The following is a 24,130-nucleotide window of genomic DNA, read 5'->3' on the forward strand; positions in this document are numbered from 1 at the left end:
AAAAAACCCCTCCAATTACTGAAAAAGGAACATTAGTAGTTACTAAAGCAGCATGGGTGTTATTGACAGGGGCTGGTGCCCCCCCCAATATTTAAGACAGAATTTTCGGAAATTATTATAGATTTAAATTCTTTGAAGGGTGACTATTGTGTAACTGAATTATGCGAATTTAACTGAATTATGCGAATTCAGTTACACCATTCATTCGAAATTAAGCCCATGCAAAAACAAACATAAAACAATTTATAGATGAAAAGATGATTAAAAAAAACTCTCTCTCACAAGAACAATTAAAACAATTTCCTTTTGCTCAAATTTTGACAAAAAGTTTGAAAGACCTAAGGAAAGTGAGGTAATTTGATTCAAGCGCCATCAGTGATGCTTTATAGTGGACATTTGCTGTTGTTTACTTGACATTTCAAGACTAAACTAGAGGCGTGTTCTCATTTTTTCCCCTTCATTTTCTTGCTGCAATATATTTACATCGCCTATAAGCTAGAGTATGCTCTACAAATGTTTTAAGATTGTCGTCTGATTTTGTAAATAAAGCCTTGATTCTGGAGTTTTTAGTGCTGATTTCTAACGGAAAAATACAGCAGTTTACTTATTAAGAGAAAACTAGCGGCGTATTTCGGCAGCTTTCTAGTTGAAAAATACTGAAAGTAATTCATGAAGAACAAACTAGCGGCGTAGTTTAGTTTCGTTGCTGATATAGTCATAAAGCTCATAAGAGAAAGTAACTTTTACGATGACATGCCTTCATTTAACGATCTGTTTAAAATTATTGTGGTCTAATTTCGTGAATACAGCTTTGATATTTAGTGCAGCTTTCTAGTTGACAAATGCTGAAAGTAATTCATGAAGAACAAAACACCGGCGTAATTTAGTTTCGTTGCTGATATAGTCATAAAGCTCATGAGCCAAAGTAACCTCTACGATGACATGTCTTTATTTAACGATCTGTTTAAAGTTATTACGGTCTAATTTCGTAAATACAGCTCTGATATTTAGTGCAGCTTTCTAGTAGACAAATGCTGAAAGTAATTCATGAAGAACAAAACACCGGCGTAATTTAGTTTCGTTGCTGATATAGTCATAAAGCTCATGAGCCAAAGTAACCTCTACGATGACATGTCTTTATTTAACGATCTGTTTAAAGTTATTACGGTCTAATTTCGTAAATACAGCTCTGATATTTAGTGCAGCTTTCTAGTTGACAAATGCTGAAAGTAATTCATGAAGAACAAAACACCGGCGTAATTTAGTTTCGTTGCTGATATAGTCATAAAGCTCATGAGCCAAAGTAACCTCTACGATGACATGTCTTTATTTAACGATCTGTTTAAAGTTATTACGGTCTAATTTCGTAAATACAGCTCTGATATTTAGTGCAGCTTTCTAGTTGACAAATGCTGAAAGTAATTCATGAAGAACAAAACACCGGCGTAATTTAGTTTCGTTGCTGATATAGTCATAAAGCTCATGAGCCAAAGTAACCTCTACGATGACATGTCTTTATTTAACGATCTGTTTAAAGTTATTACGGTCTAATTTCGTAAATACAGCTCTGATATTTAGTGCAGTTTTCTAGTTGACAAATGCTGAAAGTAATTCATGAAGAACAAAACACCGGCGTAATTTAGTTTCGTTGCTGATATAGTCATAAAGCTCATGAGCCAAAGTAACCTCTACGATGACATGTCTTTATTTAACGATCTGTTTAAAGTTATTACGGTCTAATTTCGTAAATACAGCTCTGATATTTAGTGCAGCTTTCTAGTAGACAAATGCTGAAAGTAATTCATGAAGAACAAAACACCGGCGTAATTTAGTTTCGTTGCTGATATAGTCATAAAGCTCATAAGAGAAAGTAACTTTTACGATGACATGCCTTCATTTAACGATCTGTTTAAAATTATTGTGGTCTAATTTCGTGAATACAGCTTTGATATTTAGTGCAGCTTTCTAGTTGACAAATGCTGAAAGTAATTCATGAAGAACAAAACACCGGCGTAATTTAGTTTCGTTGCTGATATAGTCATAAAGCTCATGAGCCAAAGTAACCTCTACGATGACATGTCCTTATTTAACGATCTGTTTAAAGTTATTACGGTCTAATTTCGTAAATACAGCTCTGATATTTAGTGCAGCTTTCTAGTAGACAAATGCTGAAAGTAATTCATGAAGAACAAAACACCGGCGTAATTTAGTTTCGTTGCTGATATAGTCATAAAGCTCATGAGCCAAAGTAACCTCTACGATGACATGTCTTTATTTAACGATCTGTTTAAAGTTATTACGGTCTAATTTCGTAAATACAGCTCTGATATTTAGTGCAGCTTTCTAGTAGACAAATGCTGAAAGTAATTCATGAAGAACAAAACACCGGCGTAATTTAGTTTCGTTGCTGATATAGTCATAAAGCTCATGAGCCAAAGTAACCTCTACGATGACATGTCTTTATTTAACGATCTGTTTAAAGTTATTACGGTCTAATTTCGTAAATACAGCTCTGATATTTAGTGCAGCTTTCTAGTTGACAAATGCTGAAAGTAATTCATGAAGAACAAAACACCGGCGTAATTTAGTTTCGTTGCTGATATAGTCATAAAGCTCATGAGCCAAAGTAACCTCTACGATGACATGTCTTTATTTAACGATCTGTTTAAAGTTATTACGGTCTAATTTCGTAAATACAGCTCTGATATTTAGTGCAGCTTTCTAGTTGACAAATGCTGAAAGTAATTCATGAAGAACAAAACACCGGCGTAATTTAGTTTCGTTGCTGATATAGTCATAAAGCTCATGAGCCAAAGTAACCTCTACGATGACATGTCTTTATTTAACGATCTGTTTAAAGTTATTACGGTCTAATTTCGTAAATACAGCTCTGATATTTAGTGCAGCTTTCTAGTAGACAAATGCTGAAAGTAATTCATGAAGAACAAAACACCGGCGTAATTTAGTTTCGTTGCTGATATAGTCATAAAGCTCATGAGCCAAAGTAACCTCTACGATGACATGTCTTTATTTAACGATCTGTTTAAAGTTATTACGGTCTAATTTCGTAAATACAGCTCTGATATTTAGTGCAGCTTTCTAGTAGACAAATGCTGAAAGTAATTCATGAAGAACAAACTAGCGGCGTAGTTTAGTTTCGTTGCTGATATAGTCATAAAGCTCATGAGCCAAAGTAACCTCTACGATGACATGTCTTTATTTAACGATCTGTTTAAAGTTATTACGGTCTAATTTCGTAAATACAGCTCTGATATTTAGTGCAGCTTTCTAGTTGACAAATGCTGAAAGTAATTCATGAAGAACAAAACACCGGCGTAATTTAGTTTCGTTGCTGATATAGTCATAAAGCTCATGAGCCAAAGTAACCTCTACGATGACATGTCTTTATTTAACGATCTGTTTAAAGTTATTACGGTCTAATTTCGTAAATACAGCTCTGATATTTAGTGCAGCTTTCTAGTTGACAAATGCTGAAAGTAATTCATGAAGAACAAAACACCGGCGTAATTTAGTTTCGTTGCTGATATAGTCATAAAGCTCATGAGCCAAAGTAACCTCTACGATGACATGTCTTTATTTAACGATCTGTTTAAAGTTATTACGGTCTAATTTCGTAAATACAGCTCTGATATTTAGTGCAGCTTTCTAGTAGACAAATGCTGAAAGTAATTCATGAAGAGATAATGTTAATGATGTAATGATGTGTAAAGGTAATGATGTGTATTTATACTTGTCTTAAATTATAAATAAATTTCAGGAGAGAACAAAGATATTCCTTTTTAATAGCTAATATCATTCCGCCCTTTGACGTAGATGAGACACCGGTGATCTTTTGTATATTTTTATTCTGACAGTCTAATTACAAGCAACAGTATATTTTGATATTTTTTGATTATACAAAACAGTGCACTTGGTACTGAAAAAATTTATTAGATTACAGGAATTATATTTGTACTAAATTTGTTAAAATTTGCTAAAATCCGAAAAAACGTTGCTTGAAAAATTTCTTTTTCATTCATATTCAGCAATTTATCAATAACTGATTTTAGAAATTAAAGAAATTTTAATGATAAAAAACTGCTTTTTTTAGATCCAAATAACTGCAATAAAGTGCGATTTTGAAGAAAAAAAATTCTTGTTTGGAAGTGAGCTGTGTTTGGAAAATTTCACCTTTTACGCAGAAAAAGACACAGATATTTCTTGATCTAGTATTTCATAACCATAAATTATTAAAATGCTAAATTTAATATTTTTCATTTATTTCGACCTAAATTAATTTATCAATAATTTATTTGTATATTAAAGAATAACTGTCTCTCTTAGATCTAAATAACGACAAATAAGTGGAAATTTGAAAAATTATTATTTGGAAGTCAGCAGTGTTTGGAAGATTTTACCTTTAACGCAGAAAAAAAGGCACCAGTATTTCAGGCTGTATTTCGTAACCATAAATTATTAAAATGCTAAATAAAATATTTTTCACTGATGATGACTAAAATTAAAACAAAATAATTAAACAAAAACAAAACAAAAAAGTATGAAAAATATGTTTTAATAAAAAGTCTTTGTCAAAGGGTTAGAAAACAATTAGGAATTCGCAAATAAAGTGACAGAAAAGCAATCGCATTGATGAATAAATGACAATTATAAACAAAGAAAATTAATTTTACGGCAAATGTTGCAAATAATGTCAATTTCAAATTCCTCATATAAAAGACAAAATGGAACATTACTATTTCATGTCGACATCTCAAATACACAAAAAAATTAGTCAAATTTATTTCGCCGCATTCTCTTAATAAAGGTTTCTTTCATTTAACAGATTTCAATCGCTATACATTTGTAAAAGAGTCCAAATATTTAATTATATGATTCCGCAATTATTTCTTTTTTAAGTGAGTCGATTTAGCTCTTTCGAAACAATTCAGCACATTCAAAAGACAAATCATTATATTTAGGGGAATGAATATTATGAAGAATAAATACGCAATTTAACAATCGAAATAGGAATTCCAAACTGTTTTATTCCATATTATAGCAGCCATTCGATACTTAGAACAGAATAAAAGCGTTGAGGAAGGATCGTAAAATATGTAATTCTTTTCCCATTGTTTTATTTCTATTCCAATATTTTTTTTGAGAAAACGGAGCATTGTAGATACGACAAATATTAAATTTCTTCTTTAAATCATTTTTTTTATTCGTTAAGTTTTGAAAAAAAATTACATAATATTAGAGAGTTTCATTATTGACAGAATTTTATAATTTTATTTCAATTGAATAAAAATAATATTTGTTAAATTTATTCAAGAGTTACGCAAAATTTGATTCATTATGAATTATAAATTATTTGTAATCAACAACTGGAATTATAATTAAATGTATAATTGCAACAGTGATTGTAAAATGTAAATTGTAGAAGTACATCATTATTAATTGTAAACGTAGTTAAAGATAACTTGCAATTGCAATTTCATAAATTACGTTTACATGAAATTGTGATTACAATTACTTGATTATTCGTACACAATCACTTATATGTATTTGAAATTAAGAACAAAAAAATACTTGTAGTGGTCCATTATTATTGCATGTATGTTTAGTAAATGATGAACTGTAATTATTTATAAACACTTTTCCCATTATTTTATAGAAGTAATAATTTTTTTGTGAAAACGGAGCATTGTAGATACGACAAATGTTACACTTCTTCTGTAAACCATTTTTCTTTATTCGTTAAGTTTTGAAAATCAAATGAATTACATAATATAAGAAAATTTCATAATTAAAAGAATTTTTTATCTCAATTAAATAATAATAATATTTATTAAATTGATTCAGAAGTGGACAAAATTTGTTTGATTATAAATTATAAATTATTTGCAATCGACAACTGAAATTATAATTAAATGTATAATTCTAACAATAATTATAAAATGTAAATGCAACAGTAATTGTTAAATATAAATTGTAATAGTATATCATTATTAATTGTAAACGTAGTTAACGATAACTTGTAATTATTATTGCAGTTGTAATCATAAGTTATGTTTACATGAAATTGTAACTGCAATGACTTGATTGTTCGTACATGATTACTTATCTGTATTTAAAATTAAATAAAAATACTTGTAATTGTAGGAAATCATGATTATAAGTAATTGATTATTTGTTTGCAACTTAACAATTTTGATTAAATTTAACCTTAATAATTTATCCATAATTAAGATTAAATGTAATTAAAATTATTTGAAATTGAAAATAATAATTTATTTTTATTACGTTGAAGATAGTAATCAGTATTACAAAAATAACAGTAAATTACTAATTGTTATGAATTTATTAAAATTATTAAATTATTAAAATTGTAATACCATTAAATTATTTTTAAAGAATTACATTTTCTTGTCAAGTATTGTTCTGTCAAGTGCTTGTTTTGTCAAGTTGTTGAAATAAATAATTTAAATCGAAATAAATGACATGCAATGGAAAAACTTGCAGAAACTGGACATTAATTATGCTTTTAAAAAACGAAAAAGCGTGACTAATACTCATTTTCTAGTGAATAATTATTAGAATTATTATTATTATTAATGAATCTGCATAAGCATAATCAAAACATGTAGTCCATTGATATGAATTATTCGCTTTTAACCTTTCATTTCTACCAAACTTATGCCTCAGCTCGCTTCAACTTTTTGTTGCCCACGGGACAATGGAAAGGAATTTTCATTAAGAAATTTGCAGTCGCTTACACTTTCATGCTTATATCAACTCACACACTTGATATTTCAATTTTTTGTTGCCCACGTGAAAGAGAGATAGAGACTTTCCTTACCGCCGTGTAAGAGAAATATGTAAATATATATATGCTAGCAGTTTAGAAGCAAAACACATGTTTATAAGCCATATATCATTGTTAAACTTTAACTGCATTTTTTTGAGAGCTTAACAATAATTATGATCAGGTGTGTACGTACTTTAATGAAAAAGATGAAAAAATATTTAAAAAATTAAAGATGCTGTTAATAAATATTTTTTTAAATTTAAGCCAATTATGGGGTTTTACACATATTATTACTCCCTCTCTCCCCCTTCTCACAAACTGTTACTGAAATTAATAAATGTATTTGCATAAACAAAAAGCGAAAAAAGAAACATTTTGCAAATATGCAGAGCAGCCTGAACTATCTTAGTACCAAGAGTGAATTAGCTTAAACAAAATACCACCAATATTATTTTATTACACTGGGAATAATATTTAGAACAATGTGTCTATGTGTCAATCTATACGCCCGATAGATTAAATTAAAACGACGAAGGTACGACATACAAAATATATTTCCCTTATAAGCATTCATAAAATTCCTTCCAATAGAATCTCGATTTTATTTACCTATTTTGGAATTTAGATGCATTTGAGTGCTGTATACATGTCCAGCTAAGAAGACGAATATATTTTGGGGAAGAGATAAATTTCTTACACTTTTATAGTGATATGGAAATAAATCTACTTTTAAAATAGTCACTATGCATGTAATCCACATACACTTCCATGTTTAGATTTCAGACTTTTATTTTGAGAACCTTGTTTTGCCAAATATCAACGGAAAGATTTTTAGATGGAATTTTTATTTTCCATTTGGCTTATTTCCAATTTGAATGTATCGGAGGTATTTTAAATTCACCGCCAGCTTACCGAAGTGAAAAACCAAGAAATGAGTTTTTTCTTCTTCTTTTCGTGAGTGAGTATTTTTGCAAAGTGGAAAATATTCGAAAAGAAAATTTGTCAGAAGGTGGGCCGTGAAAGAGACGGAATCCACTTTATTGTTTTCTACGCATTTTGATGATAAGTCACAAATGATGAAGTTAAAAATTATAATGGAAGGAAAATGCGATAAAAGCATGTCTGTACACTTTAAAAAGAACTAAAAAATGCTTTAGATATAAATAAACCTTCAAAAAAGCTTGAAACATTTTTAAAAGTTAGATGAAATGTTAAGATTTTTGCATATAGGAAATTCAACAATAAAAGATCAAATCTGAAATTTGTAGAGAATTTTCAAAAGTCGACATTCTTGTACCATAATCGTCAAAGCAACCCTTCCGAAAAAAACATTGCCAGTTTTGTATTTGTCAATTGTTTTTGCTGCCTTGGCGATTGCTGTCATTTAATATTATGTATTGATGATTCTATGAAATGGAATTAATTTGGAGCCGAAGTAGGGCAGACCATAAGGATTAAGAATTGCATAGGAACCCATGGTCGAAAATGTTATCGCACGCCGCTAGGAGTTCTTTCTCTATTATAAACTGTTTCTACAAGTGCTTTCCAAGAAGTACTTTAACTTATTTAAATTATCAAACTTTCATGATAATTTCATGTTTTCTAATAATTGTTTTTGTAAATTGTATTTAAATTGGTTCAGTATTAGATTTTTAATCGTAATTTAATGATTTCGCGACTAATTTGAAAAGTTCACCAAATTATTAATTAACTATAAAATGTATATTTCTGTGTATATTTGAGTGAAATTTTCGACAATAATTATAAGCAAACAAAATATTAACATCAAATTAAGATATTGTAGGAAACAGTTCAAAACAGTGAAGTGCCCGTAGCGAATCATTTTCGATCATGCATTTCTATGCAATTCTTAATCCTTGTCTCTATTTCAAGTTTGCCAAATCTTGGCGATTATTTTGGCGGAGGATCCAATACGGAGTTAATAGAATAATTTTTTTACATATTGTGTTTTTTTTTCAATTATATATTTTTATTTGTGGATACGTAATTTAACGCTATATTTCTATGACCTTGCCCTTTCAGATTTTCATTTATTTCGTTTATTACAAAATAAATTTCCGTCAAAAAATTGAATCTGTGAAAGTCAGAAATTTTTATAGCCTTTTTCGTTATTTTTTGGAGAAAAACCACTCAGTTTATTTAAATAAAAATTCCAAAAGATACGAAATATCGAGCAATAGTAAATAAAATGATGACTATATTAATTATAAGTACACTTTTTAATGTATCTAAGTTATTTTGGTTTTAAAATAGGAAACAGTTTTTAATTAACCAATAATTATTCCATAACAAAATATAGTCAGTATGGCGATAATTTGCCTAATGTGTCAATTTAAGCTAATTTAAACATTTTTTAGCATATCTGTTGAAGAAAAAATGTCTGTAGAACTTTTTTCAAATTTTAATTTTAGATAACAGCATATTATTTGTTTTTCGTTCATTATTATTAAATTAAAGGTTATGATTGTTATGAAATTTAGAAACTTCATTATTATTAAATTGGAGGGTTATGATTTTTACAAAGTTTAGGACTTTCATTATTTTTAAATTAATAAGTTACGAAGTTCAGAACTTTCAGCATTATTAAATAAAGAGCTTGCTATTAGAAAATATAACTTACCACCTTGTCCTGGATGGATTACATTTCCTGGTCCAATCGGATGTAACTTCGAACCTCCATTAGTACCTCCACCTCCATCAGGTACTTTCCCACCAACTCCTGGTAATGATGTTCCACCACCGAAACCATCACACGAGGGTCCAACTTGTCTGTTGCCACAGTAACATATGTTTGGTCGAATACATCGACCTTCGCCACACGAAGAGCGACATAGTGCTGAAATGGCAATTGCAAAAATATTAGGTTGGCAAACAATACAACTTTTAGATTTCATTTTATAATCGTCGTTGAACATCCGACGCAATTTCGGGTTTACGATTTCTAATGTTCAACTCCGTAGCCTTGTAATTTTGAACCCAATCCAGAAGGAAAAGGAACTCTTGGATCAAGTATTGGGAGAAACTTGCCTTCGTGGAGGACTTTCTGATGGAACTAACCCGCATTTACAATACACGGAGAGGAAAACCACGAAGACCTCCCTTGGTTAACCTGATGGCAAGGGGACTATAACCCATGATCCGTCTACCACAGAGGATATTTTACATCAACACTGTGGTCGGTGTAAGCTGGATTCGTATCGACCAGCCGTCGCTGGGATTTGAACCCGGTTCACCTCATTGAACGGCGAGAGCTCTATCCCCTGAGCCATCACGGCTCCTACTTCTAGATTAAAAATGAGCTAAAAAATGTATCAGAGCATGAAAGTTAAGTTGAATTAAAACTTGATTTCTTATCTATATATATGAAAATGAGTGTCGGTCTGTCTATTTGCTCTTCGATGACAAATTATTTTTGAATAATATTTTTTTCCGTTATTTATTTAACGTATTCTATTGAACTTAGTTATCAATTTTCACATTTTAAGGCTCTGTTTTTTTTAAAAGTTTTTTGTTTAATGCTTGAGATTTAAGAAATAGCGACTAACATAAAATTTGACAACTTAGTTCAATATAACATATTTTAATGAATAAAATGGGGCGTAATTTAGTATACGTTACATGGTGGATTCAGCAACTTTGGCGATGGTTGGAAGGGCGATAAAGTTAACAATTTGTAGTTGCAGATTTGGTGGGTTATTGCTTTTTAACCATTTTGTCTTTGCGTTTTGGAATTCGTGGTGTGATTTTACGGTTGAGCTTGAGATTTGAAAATTCGCGAACTTAATGATGGCTGAAATTTTTAATGCGAAATCACGTCAAGCATGTAACGTATACTAGGAATTCTACCTAAAATGGAACACAAATATTCAAATATATTAATTAACTACAAGATAAATAAAGAAATTGAATTTCTAAAATTCTCCATTGGTTAACATGGAGGGAGTAAAATTCCTCTTCTGCTGAAAGAGAATCTTAAGGGTCATAACTTTTATTTATTTTTGATTTGGATTGTTATGCCAAATTTAAGACTAAAAACTTAAGGTTGTATTTATTAACTTTTGTACAATTATGAAATAGTAGGTTGGTAATATTTACTTTAACTTTGATACTTTTACTTTGATACTTTTATATTTACTTTTACTTTGAGTAAAACTGTGTCTAATCTATTTATATACTTAAAGAATTAATTAGAAAATGTAGATAATTGTAAGGAAATAACTTTTTAGTTATAACTAAATAATCTATTTAGTGAAACAATATAACAAGCCTTATAGCTAAGAAATATTAATTAAAAATTTAAAAAAAAAATTTGTTTATTAAGTTGCAATGTTAAGCGAAATTTTTCTTTACGACACTAAAGTTTTTAATTTTTATATTATTTTGATAAACTAAGAAATCTGATTTATGTTTATAAATGGATCTTAACTGAATCATAAGAAAACTGTTTGTATAACGAATGTGGATGCCATCAGTGTAAGTAACTGAATTCATTTGCACTAAACTTAAATTTCAAGTGAATAATTTTGAAGAAAAAATGTTTTGTGAGACGAAACAAAGAATAATATTAAATAATCATTGTTGGTGAATGTCAGCGATTAAGTAGTTCTTTTCCCTAATGTATGTAAAAATGATAAAGAGACGATTTTGCAATCGAAAAAGGAAAGAAAAACAATATCATGAAGTTTGATTTTTAAAATAAAAATTTTGTATGACAAAGCAACAAAACACATAAATTTGCTTAGTTACATCTCTTCCAAACAAAACAGCTGTGCAGTAAAAATTAATAAATTAACAAATAATACTTAATAATTATTAATTAATAATAATAATTAATAATTAATTAATAAATAATAACAAATTAATAATTAATAAAAATAAATTAATAATTCATAAAAATAAATTAGTAAATAAAATTTAATAAATAATACTAAAAAAACTTCCTAAATAAATAAGTTTAAGCGTTTCAGTAATGGGTTCGATAGCTATCTTACTATACCATTTCAATGTTTTTAAATATTTATATAAAGTTTTAGGGAAGCATTAAAATAATATAAGGATTCAATTTAAGTATGAAACAATTCAAAACAGATATTTTATAATTTTATGCGTATGAAATTATATGCGTATGAAAGGCAAAAGCACACTCATTGACTCATCACTCCTCATTCTCCCACTTTCCCTCAAGTTAGGAAGCTTAAATTTGGAAAATTCGCTTACTATAATAAAAATTGAAAAAATTAAAACTTTATTTTGATTTTTGTAAATAATAGAGTAGTTCCTAGGTAAAAATTAGAATGAACAACATTCCTAAATAACACGTTACTATCAAGAGAGAAGTCTACTATTTGGGAAAATGTGGTCGTTATCAGAATATTAGGAAAAATGAAAACAATTACATAGAACAACGAAGTAGTGAGCTTGTGAAGTTGAAAAAGAGTGTGGAACCGAGTAGCAGTGAGTTTGTGTGGAAGAATCGAATAGACTCAGATTTACCCGATTACACCGAAGATTCACAATAATGTAGCTGATGGCAGCAGAAACTAACATAGAACAACGAAGTAGTGAGCTTGTGCAGTTGAAGAAGAGTGTGGAACCGAAAAAACAGTAAGTTTGTGTAGAGGAATCAAGTGGCCTCAGATTTACCCGATTACACAGAAGATTCACAATAATGTAGTTGATGGCAGCGGAAACTAACATAAAACAACGAAGTAGTGAGCTTGAGCAGTTGAAAAAGAGTGAGGAACCGAGAAGCAGTGAGTTTGTGCAGAAGAATCAAATGGCCTCAGATTTACCCGATTACACAAAAGACTCAAAATAAAGTAGCTGATGGCAGCAGAAACTAACATAGAACTATGAAGTAGTGAGTTCGTGCAGATAAAAGAGAGTGTGGAACCGCGTAGCGGAGAGTTCACGCAGGCGACTGGTGTGTAAAATAAAATCTAAACTAAATTGCATTCAAAAATAGAACAAAATAGTATAATCAGTTCTCACATTAATATTTTTTTCTGCTAATTAAGATTTTTAATGCTTAACTCTGCTGTTTTGTAAAGTAAAATAAATGAAAAAAAAACCTTTTAGTTTTACAGCAGTTTTAGTAACTTCATTTTCCATACAATCAAGAGGGAAATATTTTAAAACAAAGCTTAAGTAATAAATTTTTAATGAAAAAGAAAGATATTGGGGAATATTCAGGAATTTTAATTTACTTTTATATTCTCGCAAAAACGTTGCTGTTATAATTCTCCAGAATGAAATTTATTTTTTTGATTTTTTTATCAATTTCTAAGGGCACGTTTAAAATTTTTTTAAGTTTCTTTTCATTTATTTTTTCATTGGTTTAAAAAGAACTTTTTTTTGTGTAAATTTATTACCTTCAAAGAATTCATAGTTACAGTATATAACAGTGAGTACTTTGTTTTAACTGTAGTATTTTAAATGTAAAGCTTTTTTTTAATAGAATTTTATGACTGAAAAAGTTATTTTTGTATCGAGAAGATACTTTACATGTAAGAGCAAGATCCCGGATTTTTTCACATAGGAGTTTTTGGATTAGTACACCATCCATCAAAGAAAAAAAAGATTGTTTAAAAACCTTTTAGGAAAATGTTTTCTGAGAATTATTTTCTTTAAGCTTTTACAAGCTTTAGTTTAATTCTTTTAGATAATAAATATTAGCTTATTTTTCTCCTATTTTCTCTTAAAAATAACATTTCCGTTTTCAGCAGCAGATGTGTTAACAAGTTATTAAATTAGAACGTTACAAAAGAATTAAATAACTTGCATTAATTTTATAACTTTATAACATTACACATTACGTACAGTGTGAAAAAAAATCAAACACCCTTATTAATTTTAGATCTAATAATCAGATTTTTACGTATTAGGACTCAATCTTAAATGTTTAACGGGTGAACTCAAATATGCTAATTGGTAACTACAGACGATATTTTAAGTTACGAACTAAGCCATAAATACATATTTTCTCTGAATTAAAAGTACCTTTTTTTCCTATTGATAATGATTCCTGACCCCCCCCCCCCTCAAAAAAAAAAGAGGAAAGTCGCAAACTACGAAATATGGTCCCAATAGTCAGGTCAACAGAGCTGCCAAAAGTTAGGACCCTTGAATGTTAATTATATTTTTTGCGTATCTCATCATATCTGGAGAACTTTTTAAGCAAAAAAGTTCCTTTAAGAACTTTTTGTTTAATTTTTCACGAACTGAAAAATTTTTGAGAGCAATTATAAAGTTCATTTATCTAAAGATAATTCCTCAGAAGAATGCTTTTTTTTTAAATTTTCGATTAATTTATCTAATAATAATCGTAATTTGAATTGCATGGTATACAATTTTTTACCTCATTTTAAAAAATGTAGTTTCATGTGACAAAATGTGAACGAAGAGAAATCGAATTTTATATGCATGGCATTTTTAAATTTAAATTTCTCAGGAACTACTTAATCGATTTCTCCCAAATTTTATATTTTGCCACACAAAAATATATTTTTTAAAATAATGTAAAAATTTGTTTACCATACAATTCAAACTTTTCTCGACTGTTATAAAATAATAGAATAAAAAATTTAAAATTATTAAAATTTATTTTATGCGTAGAACTATCTTTACGAATTTCATAATTTTGAGAAAATTTTTCTCAACTAGCTTAAAAAGTTCTCGAGATATGACGAAATACGCAAACCGTATAATTAACATTAAGGGATTAAAAAACTTTCGACAGCTCTCCTGACCAAACTATTTATACGAGATTTACTAGATTGCCTATATTTTGGGGGTCAAGAAAACATAACCTGGTGCGAGTAAACATAACCTGGTACCAATAGTTAAAATAAGGGTTACATGGAAATGAATGCAAGAGTGCGCATGTTTGGTAGAGGGAGGGGGATATCAGGCCAATGATGATTTTTCAGTCGCATGCCTTTCCTGAGCTGAAATTATCTCTTGCGAAGGCTAACTATCTTCTTACCCAAATCAAAATTCTTGATGGTTTATGTTGGTTTCAGTGCAATTCATGATGGTTCAATATCATTTGATGGTCACCATCATCCAACATTATCCATTATGCGTTCATGGTTTTTGATATGGCAACAAACTTCCATCATTCCATGATGGAAGTTTGATTATCACGGACCAACAATCCATGATGATCCGTGATGGTCCACGTTGGTTCCAACAATAAATTTCCATGATGGTTGAATTGAAATTCTTGTTGGTTCACAGGAATATACCATCAAAATAATTTGTTGCTCTTTTTATGTTAGTCCATCATAAATTAGTCAGAATTCTTACATTGGGATGAGGGTTGTTCGTGATCGTTCCAGCATTTAATTTCTAAGAAACTATGATGGAAATTTCTGATGGTTTAGCATGAACAAAACATCAAAACAAGTTGCTATTCTTATGTTGGACCATCATAAATCAGTACGAATTCCCACAATGAGGTGATGGTTATTTATGTTTGTTACCAACAAAAATAAAATGGTGCATGAAGAAATTATTGATTGTTATCATAAAGATTATATTGGTTCATCAATGGAAAACCATCAAAAGTTCTGACTTTGGTACGGTGGACGTAAGCAGGATTAACGTGTCTAGAATTTTTTGGTATATACATTTAGTCATTTTGAATTTCATTAAAAATAAAGATCGATAAAATATATAATGTGACTTAACACAATTTTGTTTTAAATTTGTTTTACTGTGGAAGATAAAAGATAATAAGATAAAGACGTTCTTTCATGATGACTGTACATTAGAATGCGAATTCCACCAAGTTTTTGAAGATCATGAAAGGTTAAGGGCATAAAATTCATGCTGAAAGTTTATCAAAGACCACCACAGACGAAAATGCGACGCTCGTAACTACTTCTTGAACTCAAACCACGCATTGTTCCTCAAAAAGTTCTCAACGAAGGCAAATTTCCCCCAAAACTTGATCCAGGAGTTCCCTTGTCCTCTGAATTGGGTTCAAAATTACAAGGCTACAGAGTTGAACATTAGTAGTCGTAAACCTGAAAATTGGGTCCTCTATTCAATGACGGTTATAAAATAAAGTGAAAAAGTTTGCCTGTTAATTTATGGCCCAAATTATTGTTTCCACGTGTCCAGTGTTTACCATTTGTTTTAAAAATAGACTTTTAAACCACTATTTTTGTACCGACCTTTTAAAATTTCCAAAATAGAGCATATTTTCGAAACTCCTGACAAGGTAAAGACACTTGCATTACGGTTCTGGGGAATATTCTGGAAACGGCTTAGAGACGCTTGAATGACTGCGCATGCGCCAGTCCATCGCCATTTTTACAAATTCCAATCGGCCTGAACGTGCGACACGTATAAGCTCCTCAATAAATTCATAGACATAATTTTCTGGAAGAACTCTATCAGCAGTTTAAACAATAAAAAAAAACATGCAAACAAAAACAGGACACCTTTCTTAAAATTAAAAAAAAAAAAAACCGCTGAGAAGAGTTCAAGCTTCAAATTCAAATAGCATTACTTTTTCAGCGCACTAAAATCTCAATAACTTAAAATGTTAGATTTTAAACCTATATTCGAGAGCTAATAAATTCTTTGTTAAATAAATTTCTCTTCCTAAACTTTCAGTTCTACTAAAATGTGGAAATATCTCGGCATAAAAAATCCTTTTAAAAATTTATTGTTGAGGGTTTTTATTCATATAAAAAAGCTGCAAATAATTTAGAAACTGTTTTTTCAAACGTAAAAGTATTAGAATAAATATAAAATGCAGGCATTTTTTATCGATCATTATTTTAACTGCAAGCATAAATTTTGCGCTTTAAAAATATAATAAATGCATTGATTTACTCGGGAAATTTTATTCCTTTTTTAAGTATAATAATAAATTGTATACTTTCTTTTCAACAGTTGCATATTTTTAAATGTTGAAATAAATTGTATACGTTCTTTTTAATTATTACAATTGTATGCTTTCTTATTGCAACACAACGGAAATTATATTTTGCAGTGATAATGTTCGAGCTTCGTGAAGCAAAAATTCATTTTTACAACTCCTCAAAAGTATTTATGTAAATCATATACAATAAAGCGTTTTCTTATTTCTTAAACGCTCAAGCATTTTATATAATTAAATTAAAAAAATTAACCGAATGATTAAAAAAAATTTCTTTAGGAAATCAAATCGAAAATTAACTAGTCATTTAGAGCGCGGTGGCTCAGGGGTTCAGGTTCGTAGTTTTCTCGCATCCTAATGGGTGTGATAGGTTCGAATCCCAGAGGTGGATGATTGATACAAACTCTGCTCCGCTGCAAAGGCTCGGGGGATAGAGCGTTCGCCTTCGAATGAGGAGAACCGGGTTCGAATCCCAGTCGTTACGAATTCCGCACCCGGTTTGCACCGACCACAATGCTGACGTGAAATATCCTCAGTGGTAGACGGATCATGGGTTAGAGTCCCCTTGCTATCAGGCTAACCGTGGGTGGTTCTCGTGGTCTTCCTCTCAATGTAACGCAAATGCGGGTTAGTTCCATCAATAAGTCCTCCACGAAGGCAAATTTCGCCCAATACTCGATCCAGGAGTTCCCTTGTCTTCTGGATTGGGTTCAAAATTACAAGGCTACGGAGTTGAACATTAGTAGTCGTAAACCCAAAAAATTAGGTCGGCTGTTCAACGACGGTTATAAAAAAATTTTTTGCTCCTGGCTCGACCACAGTGCTAACGTTAAATATATTCAGTGGTAGAAGGATCATATCTTAGAATCCATTTTCTCTGGGCTAACCATGGAAGGGTTTTTTTGCTTTTCGTTTCCTTGTAACGCAAATAGGGATTAGTTCCACCCAAACGTCTCCCACGAAGGTTAGTCCATTAGAATGCTGGAATCAAGAGTTCCTTAGTCTTCGTTGTTGGGTTCAATATTACAAGACTGTGCAGTTAAACATCGAAAGTAGTATACTGAGAATTGGGTCGGCTGCTCATCGCCGGTTGTGAAACTAAATATAAAACTCATTAGATAACTAGTGGTAAAGTTTATTGTCACAACGTGGTGCTGTATGCAATGGGTAGGAAAATGTTGCAATTTTGCTAAGCTTTGAAAGAAATTTTTTTTTTCGATTTTACACTTGCTCTAGCATTAGAATATCTCTAGAGCTAGTGATTTAGATCATGCAAATCTCTCTGCTAGAGCATGCAAATCTTGAATTTTCAGTTCCACAGGTACATAGTATCATTTAGTCTGTGGCAATGTGATTTTAAACATATTTTTATACATATTTTATACTTTTTATACATATTATACGCTTGCCGACACCGTGCTCTTTTTATTTATTTCGAAAAAATTAATAAAAATGTCATAATTCTGAGACAAACAAATTACTAAGCCTCTTAAAATCTCTTAATATTTACTAATATAATAAAATTTCCCATTGTTTTCCCCAATTATTTTTTAATCACTGAAATCTATCGAGGCAGCCTGCAATCAACCATCTGGTGTTGACTTTTGGGCAAAAAAAAAAATACTTCGTAAAATTCCTTCTAAATTAAGAGTAATTTTATGGCTGTAACTACACACCAATCCATTATATCATTATCGAACATCGTTTTTCAATCTAAACCTAAGAGATTGTTCTCATCATTTTCAGTATGATCGATACGTTGGCCATTAATGAAAACTTACGCATTCAGTTCTCAGTTGCCATTTTCACTTCTGAAAAGTTCGTTAAAATTGATTAATCGTAGTACAATGGAATTCTTCCTTTCTAAGGTTACATAGTTTTCTATTAAAAGTTGTGAAATAGAAAGTGATTGAGTTATAGTTAAAAGTTTCATTTGATATTATTTTTTTAAAATTTTAACATCTTAGAAGTAATATGGTGTTTTTTCTTGAAGTTAATTATTCGATTAAATGTATATTTCGCCTATGATAAAGAAGCAGGGCCTGCACTAAGCATTCGCGACACCTGATCAAAAGCATATATATATATATATATATATATATATATATATATATATATATATATATATATATATATATATATATATATATATATATATATATATATATATATATATATATATATATATATATATATATATATATATATATATATATATATATATATATATATATATATATATATATATATATATATATAGGTCATTCTCATGAAAACTGTCATTTTTCAGGTCATAAAATCTCAAAAAAGTAAAGTCAATAAAAAGCTCTGAAACTTTTTATATTAATAGAAATATGTAATGGCATTATAAAGAAAGTATATATCCCATGAATTGTACTTCATATTTAAATTAATTAATTAATTTCCCTATTTAAAATGTGAGGGAATGACATTTTATTTCAATACATGTTTTTCTCTAAGTTACAGCTACCTCAAGTTTGAAAATGTTAACATACTAAGTATATCTAACATTTATTATAATTTAGTTTTATATACTTAATAGTTTTTAAAGGATTGGGAAATAAAATTAGCTGGTACGATTGAACAATTTTTTTTTTAAATAATATACTCATCTTGAATCATTCCCTCACTTCAGCATCATTCCCTCACTTCAGCATCATTCCCTCACTTTAGCATCATTCCCTCACTTTATACACTAGTGAGGGAATGACAAATTTAATAAAATTTAAAAACAACAGTTAGGCCTAATTAATTTCTGAAATCAATCACATACCATTATATTCATCCAAGAAAGCAACATATAATTATCCACTTTCTCGATGAAGTTGTATTTTATTTTACTCCAAAAAACGACATGAGGGAATGACAAGTGTAAAAAATTTTACCTGGTTTGATTCATTCAAATTTATTCCACAGCAAAGCTTCTTTAAGTTGAAGATGGAAACGCACTGCAATTTTGTTCTATGATGCCTGTTGTTAATTGCTAAAGTTTTTATTAGAATATTTTTATTCTAAGAATATTGCAGGTGATAAGAACATTGTTGTGAGGGAATGACGCGAAACACTAGGGACAAAGTTTAAAATAGTGCTGTGTTAATACTTTTATCAGAAATTAAATTTAAAATTGATTTTCCAAATTCTATATTTCAATAGTCTGAAATAAAAAACACGAATTTGTAAATTTTTTTATTTTTATTTCAGAAACAATTTTTTTCTTTTTTTAAATCAACAGTGGGGACAAGTGAGGGAATGACATATTGGTATATTTTAATTACCTAAAATAAGACCAATAGTAACCGACCTACCCCCGGAGGAGTTTGCGGATAAGGGTTTCACCCGTTTGCACGTGATCTAAACACTACCAAACTACAGAAAAGTAAAAGTACAAAATTAAAAAGATTAAAACACATAGGAAAAATCCCAAAATCGAAAAAGTAAAATAAAATAAAACAGAATAAAAATTAAAAGTGCTTAGAACATCAAAGTGGATAAAATCAACCGACAATAAAAATGTCAAAAATACAGGTAAAAACATATAAAAGTAAGGTCAGGTAAAACATCAAATGGTAAAATATGAAAAATCACATTAAAAAACAAATAAGACTAAAATAAGCTTAGTAGAATAAATAAAATAGTCGACTAAAAGTTCAAGTGTCTCCCTTTCAAGGTTAAGTGCCTCTAAGATTAAAAATGTTCTAAGGTAAACCAAAGTTTCACTGAGAGGATAACACTCAAAGATGACACCAGGTAAGACAGAGGGTGCTGAATTTGACCAAGAGCAAGATTTCATTTCGAATGTCCTATGTATAATGATGATTCCAGTTCAAGGGGAGAATAAAGTCATGGAAACGGTAAGTGCCGAAGTAAAATACTAAAAACAGAAATTTAAATTACCATTACCTAAAATAAATAAAAATAAAAATTGATAATTTTATTCTTATTCTTTTGTTAGCCTGCATTCTGAAGGACACTTTCCCTGAAATTTTTCTTTTCGTAAGTTGTGAAACAAACATAAAATATACTGGGGACATGAAAATGACTGTTTTTGTGAGAATGACCCATATATAAACTAAACTCAGTGGCGTGACAGCCCGTAGAGGGCCAAGGCCTACTGTGTCCATCTCAGTTTTCTTAACCTAGGGCTCTGGGGTGCAGGAGCAGAAGTTCCGGTTAGGTAGTCAGCCGAACGCCATGTATGGACATGAAAATGGAAAGTTGGTATGGCAACCAAACAAAATATTTAAGAACTTAAATATTTTAGTTAAGTATATTGATCCCACTAGAATCAAAAACATATTCGGTGCAGCAAATACAATAAAAAAATTGGAGCTTTTTTAAGGGAATAATGTTTAGTTTTGATGTCCTAATCAGCTTATGACTCAAAGCGAAAATGTTTCGCTGAAATCTTGGGGGCTGATAGCCGAAGCGAGAAGAGGAGAGATCTCCCCAGTAAAGACATAAATCATTTTATCAAACTAAACATTGAGTTATTGTTAAAAGTTACGCCGAAATATGTAAACATGTGAATTAACTTTATCAACTTAATTTACATGTTTCGATGGATTGTTTCTGTATTTTTTCACTGCGAAAATTATTTAATCCGCTTATGATTTTAACACGAAAAAACTACATAATCTTGACGTCAGCTTCAGTTCGTATTTGAGAACTTTTCAGTGCTTAATATACCTAGTTGAGTGGGTGCCAGCTATGGTGAATGATTCTTGAGAAACGCTGAGAATCCGGCATTTAATTAAAACTGAAGATTGAAAATTCCAATACCTGTCGACCCTTTATTACAACTCAATTCCAATTTTGTTTTCGTCTCGTACAGAAAGATGAGATAATGAAAACGGTTCAATCATCAACGTATGATAATTCAATTTTGCCGCGCTTTGCGAAATAAATGAACTTACAAAAGAATAAGGGAGAGTGAATAAGATTATATGGATGGAAAATGCAGCGACTATTTAGGATAGGGTGAGAATATATATGAAGAATGAATTATGTATAACAACTTCTGAATTATACAACTGATTTACTTTAATGCTAAGCATCAGGGGAGATCAAGGTACAGTAGGACAGTTCTGCTCCTATATCGCGTTTTATCTATACAAGGTGTTTCATATCAACTACCCTTAATATATTATGGGATTTGTGAAATAAAATGTCCAATTACTGTTCTGAAAGTATGGCTTTCTTAGATGGCAGCACTAAATTTTAATTTGATTTTTCATACCAATTATTATATACCATAAAGCTTAAAGCTAATTTATTATGTTTCTCGATGGGCGAAACAAGGTAAGTTTGTTTTCTATTTTTTTTCCTTTCGTTTTATGCATATATATATATATATATATATATATATATATATATATATATATATATATATATATATATATATATATATATATATATATATATATATATATATATATATATATATATATATATATATATATATATATATATATATATATATATATATATATATATATATATATATATATATATATATATATATATATATATATATATATATATATATATATATATATATATATATATATATATATATATATATATATATATATATATATTAATTAGGGTCCAAAGGAAAATGAAAAAAACGTATGCAAATTAGACGACACAAATTCATCTTTAAGCGAGAGGAACAAAACACTATAGAAATCTAAGTAATTGTTACAGCCTAAAGGGTACAAAATTAGGTATTCAACAGATTTGCTAGCTAATGTGCAGATTAACTTGGATGATCTGTTAATTAGGGAATTCCTAAAATTACTTAGGTGATCTGTTAACTACTTAGATAATCTGGACATCACCTACTACACACTCGCCAAAGTGAAAATAAGATCTTCGCTGAAACAACAACGTTACTGTATGATTAAATTAACAAAATGTTATATATTTATTTTTCGTCATCTTGAATATTTTGTTCTTGCAATCAAACGTTAGTTGTACGAATCAATCATCAATCTCTTTAAAAATTATAACACAATGATCAAATGTTTTAAAATATTAATACAATAAAATAAATTCATATGCAATAGAACCTCGGTTTAACGTACCTTGATTTAACGAATTCTCCGATTTAACGAAAAAAATTTCTGTCCCTACAAAAAAGGGTGCTCTCATTGAACGAATTTTTAGCTTTGACTTAACGAACGAAAAATTCGCACATGAAAAAACTTGGAATTTTTCGCATTCAAAATTGTGATTATTTCACACCCTAATTCAAGTGAGTAATTATTTTTATGTATGTATGTATTAAGTTTGAAAAGCAAGTAGCATTAAAGAATTAAGATCATTTTAAAATTGATATCCTAATGTATAACTTATAGTTTTTAAACTCGTAGTAAAACAATAATAACTTCTTTTTTGCATCTGTATATCTAAGGGTATTTTGTATTTATTGTTTTATGCTATACTCTTTACAAAAACTGATATTCGATTTATCGAATTGCTTCGATTTAACGAACGGTATTGTCGGTTTTAATCAATTCGTTATATTGAGTTTAACTGCAATTTCATTTATTTACTTTTCAATTTCCAAAGAACCAATAAATACAATCAAATAATCAACAAATTAGTTGAAAGGATGAGAGAAACAAACTTTTAAACTTTAACGATAGGGATATTACATACGCATATCGTTAAAGTTTGTAATATTAGTAAATTAATTACGCATATTACGTACTTTAACGATACGCATATTTCACAGGTAAATTGCGGAAAATATTTTATTCCGCCCTTTAAAGAATTACCCAAGTAAATCTGCTGAATAGCTTAGGTAATGTGCATAGTAACGATTTTCGAGCTTTACAGGTAACTTTACTGTAGAGGAAAGTGGGAGAGAAATATCAAAACCTGTTTGTTTGCTAGTGGTAACTGGTTTCCATGGTTTTTCCCTTCGTCTTTTTCACTAGTGATTGGATAATATTTTTTTTTTCTCCCAGACATTAATTTACGAAGGCTTACATGCTCACTTTCTTTCTTTTTTGATAAAGATTTTAAAAATAAATGTTAATTGTTCCGACAACGAATCATCCAAAAAATCGAAGTACGCAAGCTGTTTCGTTAACGATTGAAAATGCACATTTGTTGCTTTATCGTAATTGCCAAATCTTCCAGTTTTCCAGTAAAATTTTATTTCTATATTTAAAGTGGTAGCGAAACTCATGTTACTCCATTAAAATTTTTGAATTAGGATAATAATTATAAATGAGTTTGACCACCATTACATATAAATAATTACAACAAATATATGAAAGCATGATAGCCTTTACGGCTAGTGAATTTTAACCCGGACAAAATCGAAATTTATTTTTGTGTGAGATAATTTTTCGGTTGTTGTTTTATGATCACTTGGA

General features: G+C 29.6%; 1 protein-coding gene across 3 annotated transcripts in view; it reads right to left on the minus strand.

Annotated features, from left to right (window-relative positions):
• The window catches only part of LOC107449725 (fibrillin-1), a 317,738-nt gene that overhangs the window by 132,960 nt on the left and 160,648 nt on the right, over positions 1-24,130 (minus strand). For all 3 annotated transcript variants that reach the window (XR_015435620.1, XM_087168308.1, XM_087168309.1), the window contains exon 3: positions 9,450-9,665. Coding sequence is in view for 1 of the 3 variants with exons in the window: in XM_087168308.1 (XP_087024434.1) it covers positions 9,450-9,665 (216 nt within the window). In the remaining 2 variants the exon portion in view is untranslated. The remainder of the gene's footprint in view (positions 1-9,449; positions 9,666-24,130) is intronic.

This window comes from Parasteatoda tepidariorum, chromosome 7 (genome assembly GCF_982258835.1).
Source record: "Parasteatoda tepidariorum strain Cologne lab strain chromosome 7, Ptep-v5.0, whole genome shotgun sequence".
NCBI lineage: Eukaryota > Metazoa > Arthropoda > Arachnida > Araneae > Theridiidae > Parasteatoda > Parasteatoda tepidariorum.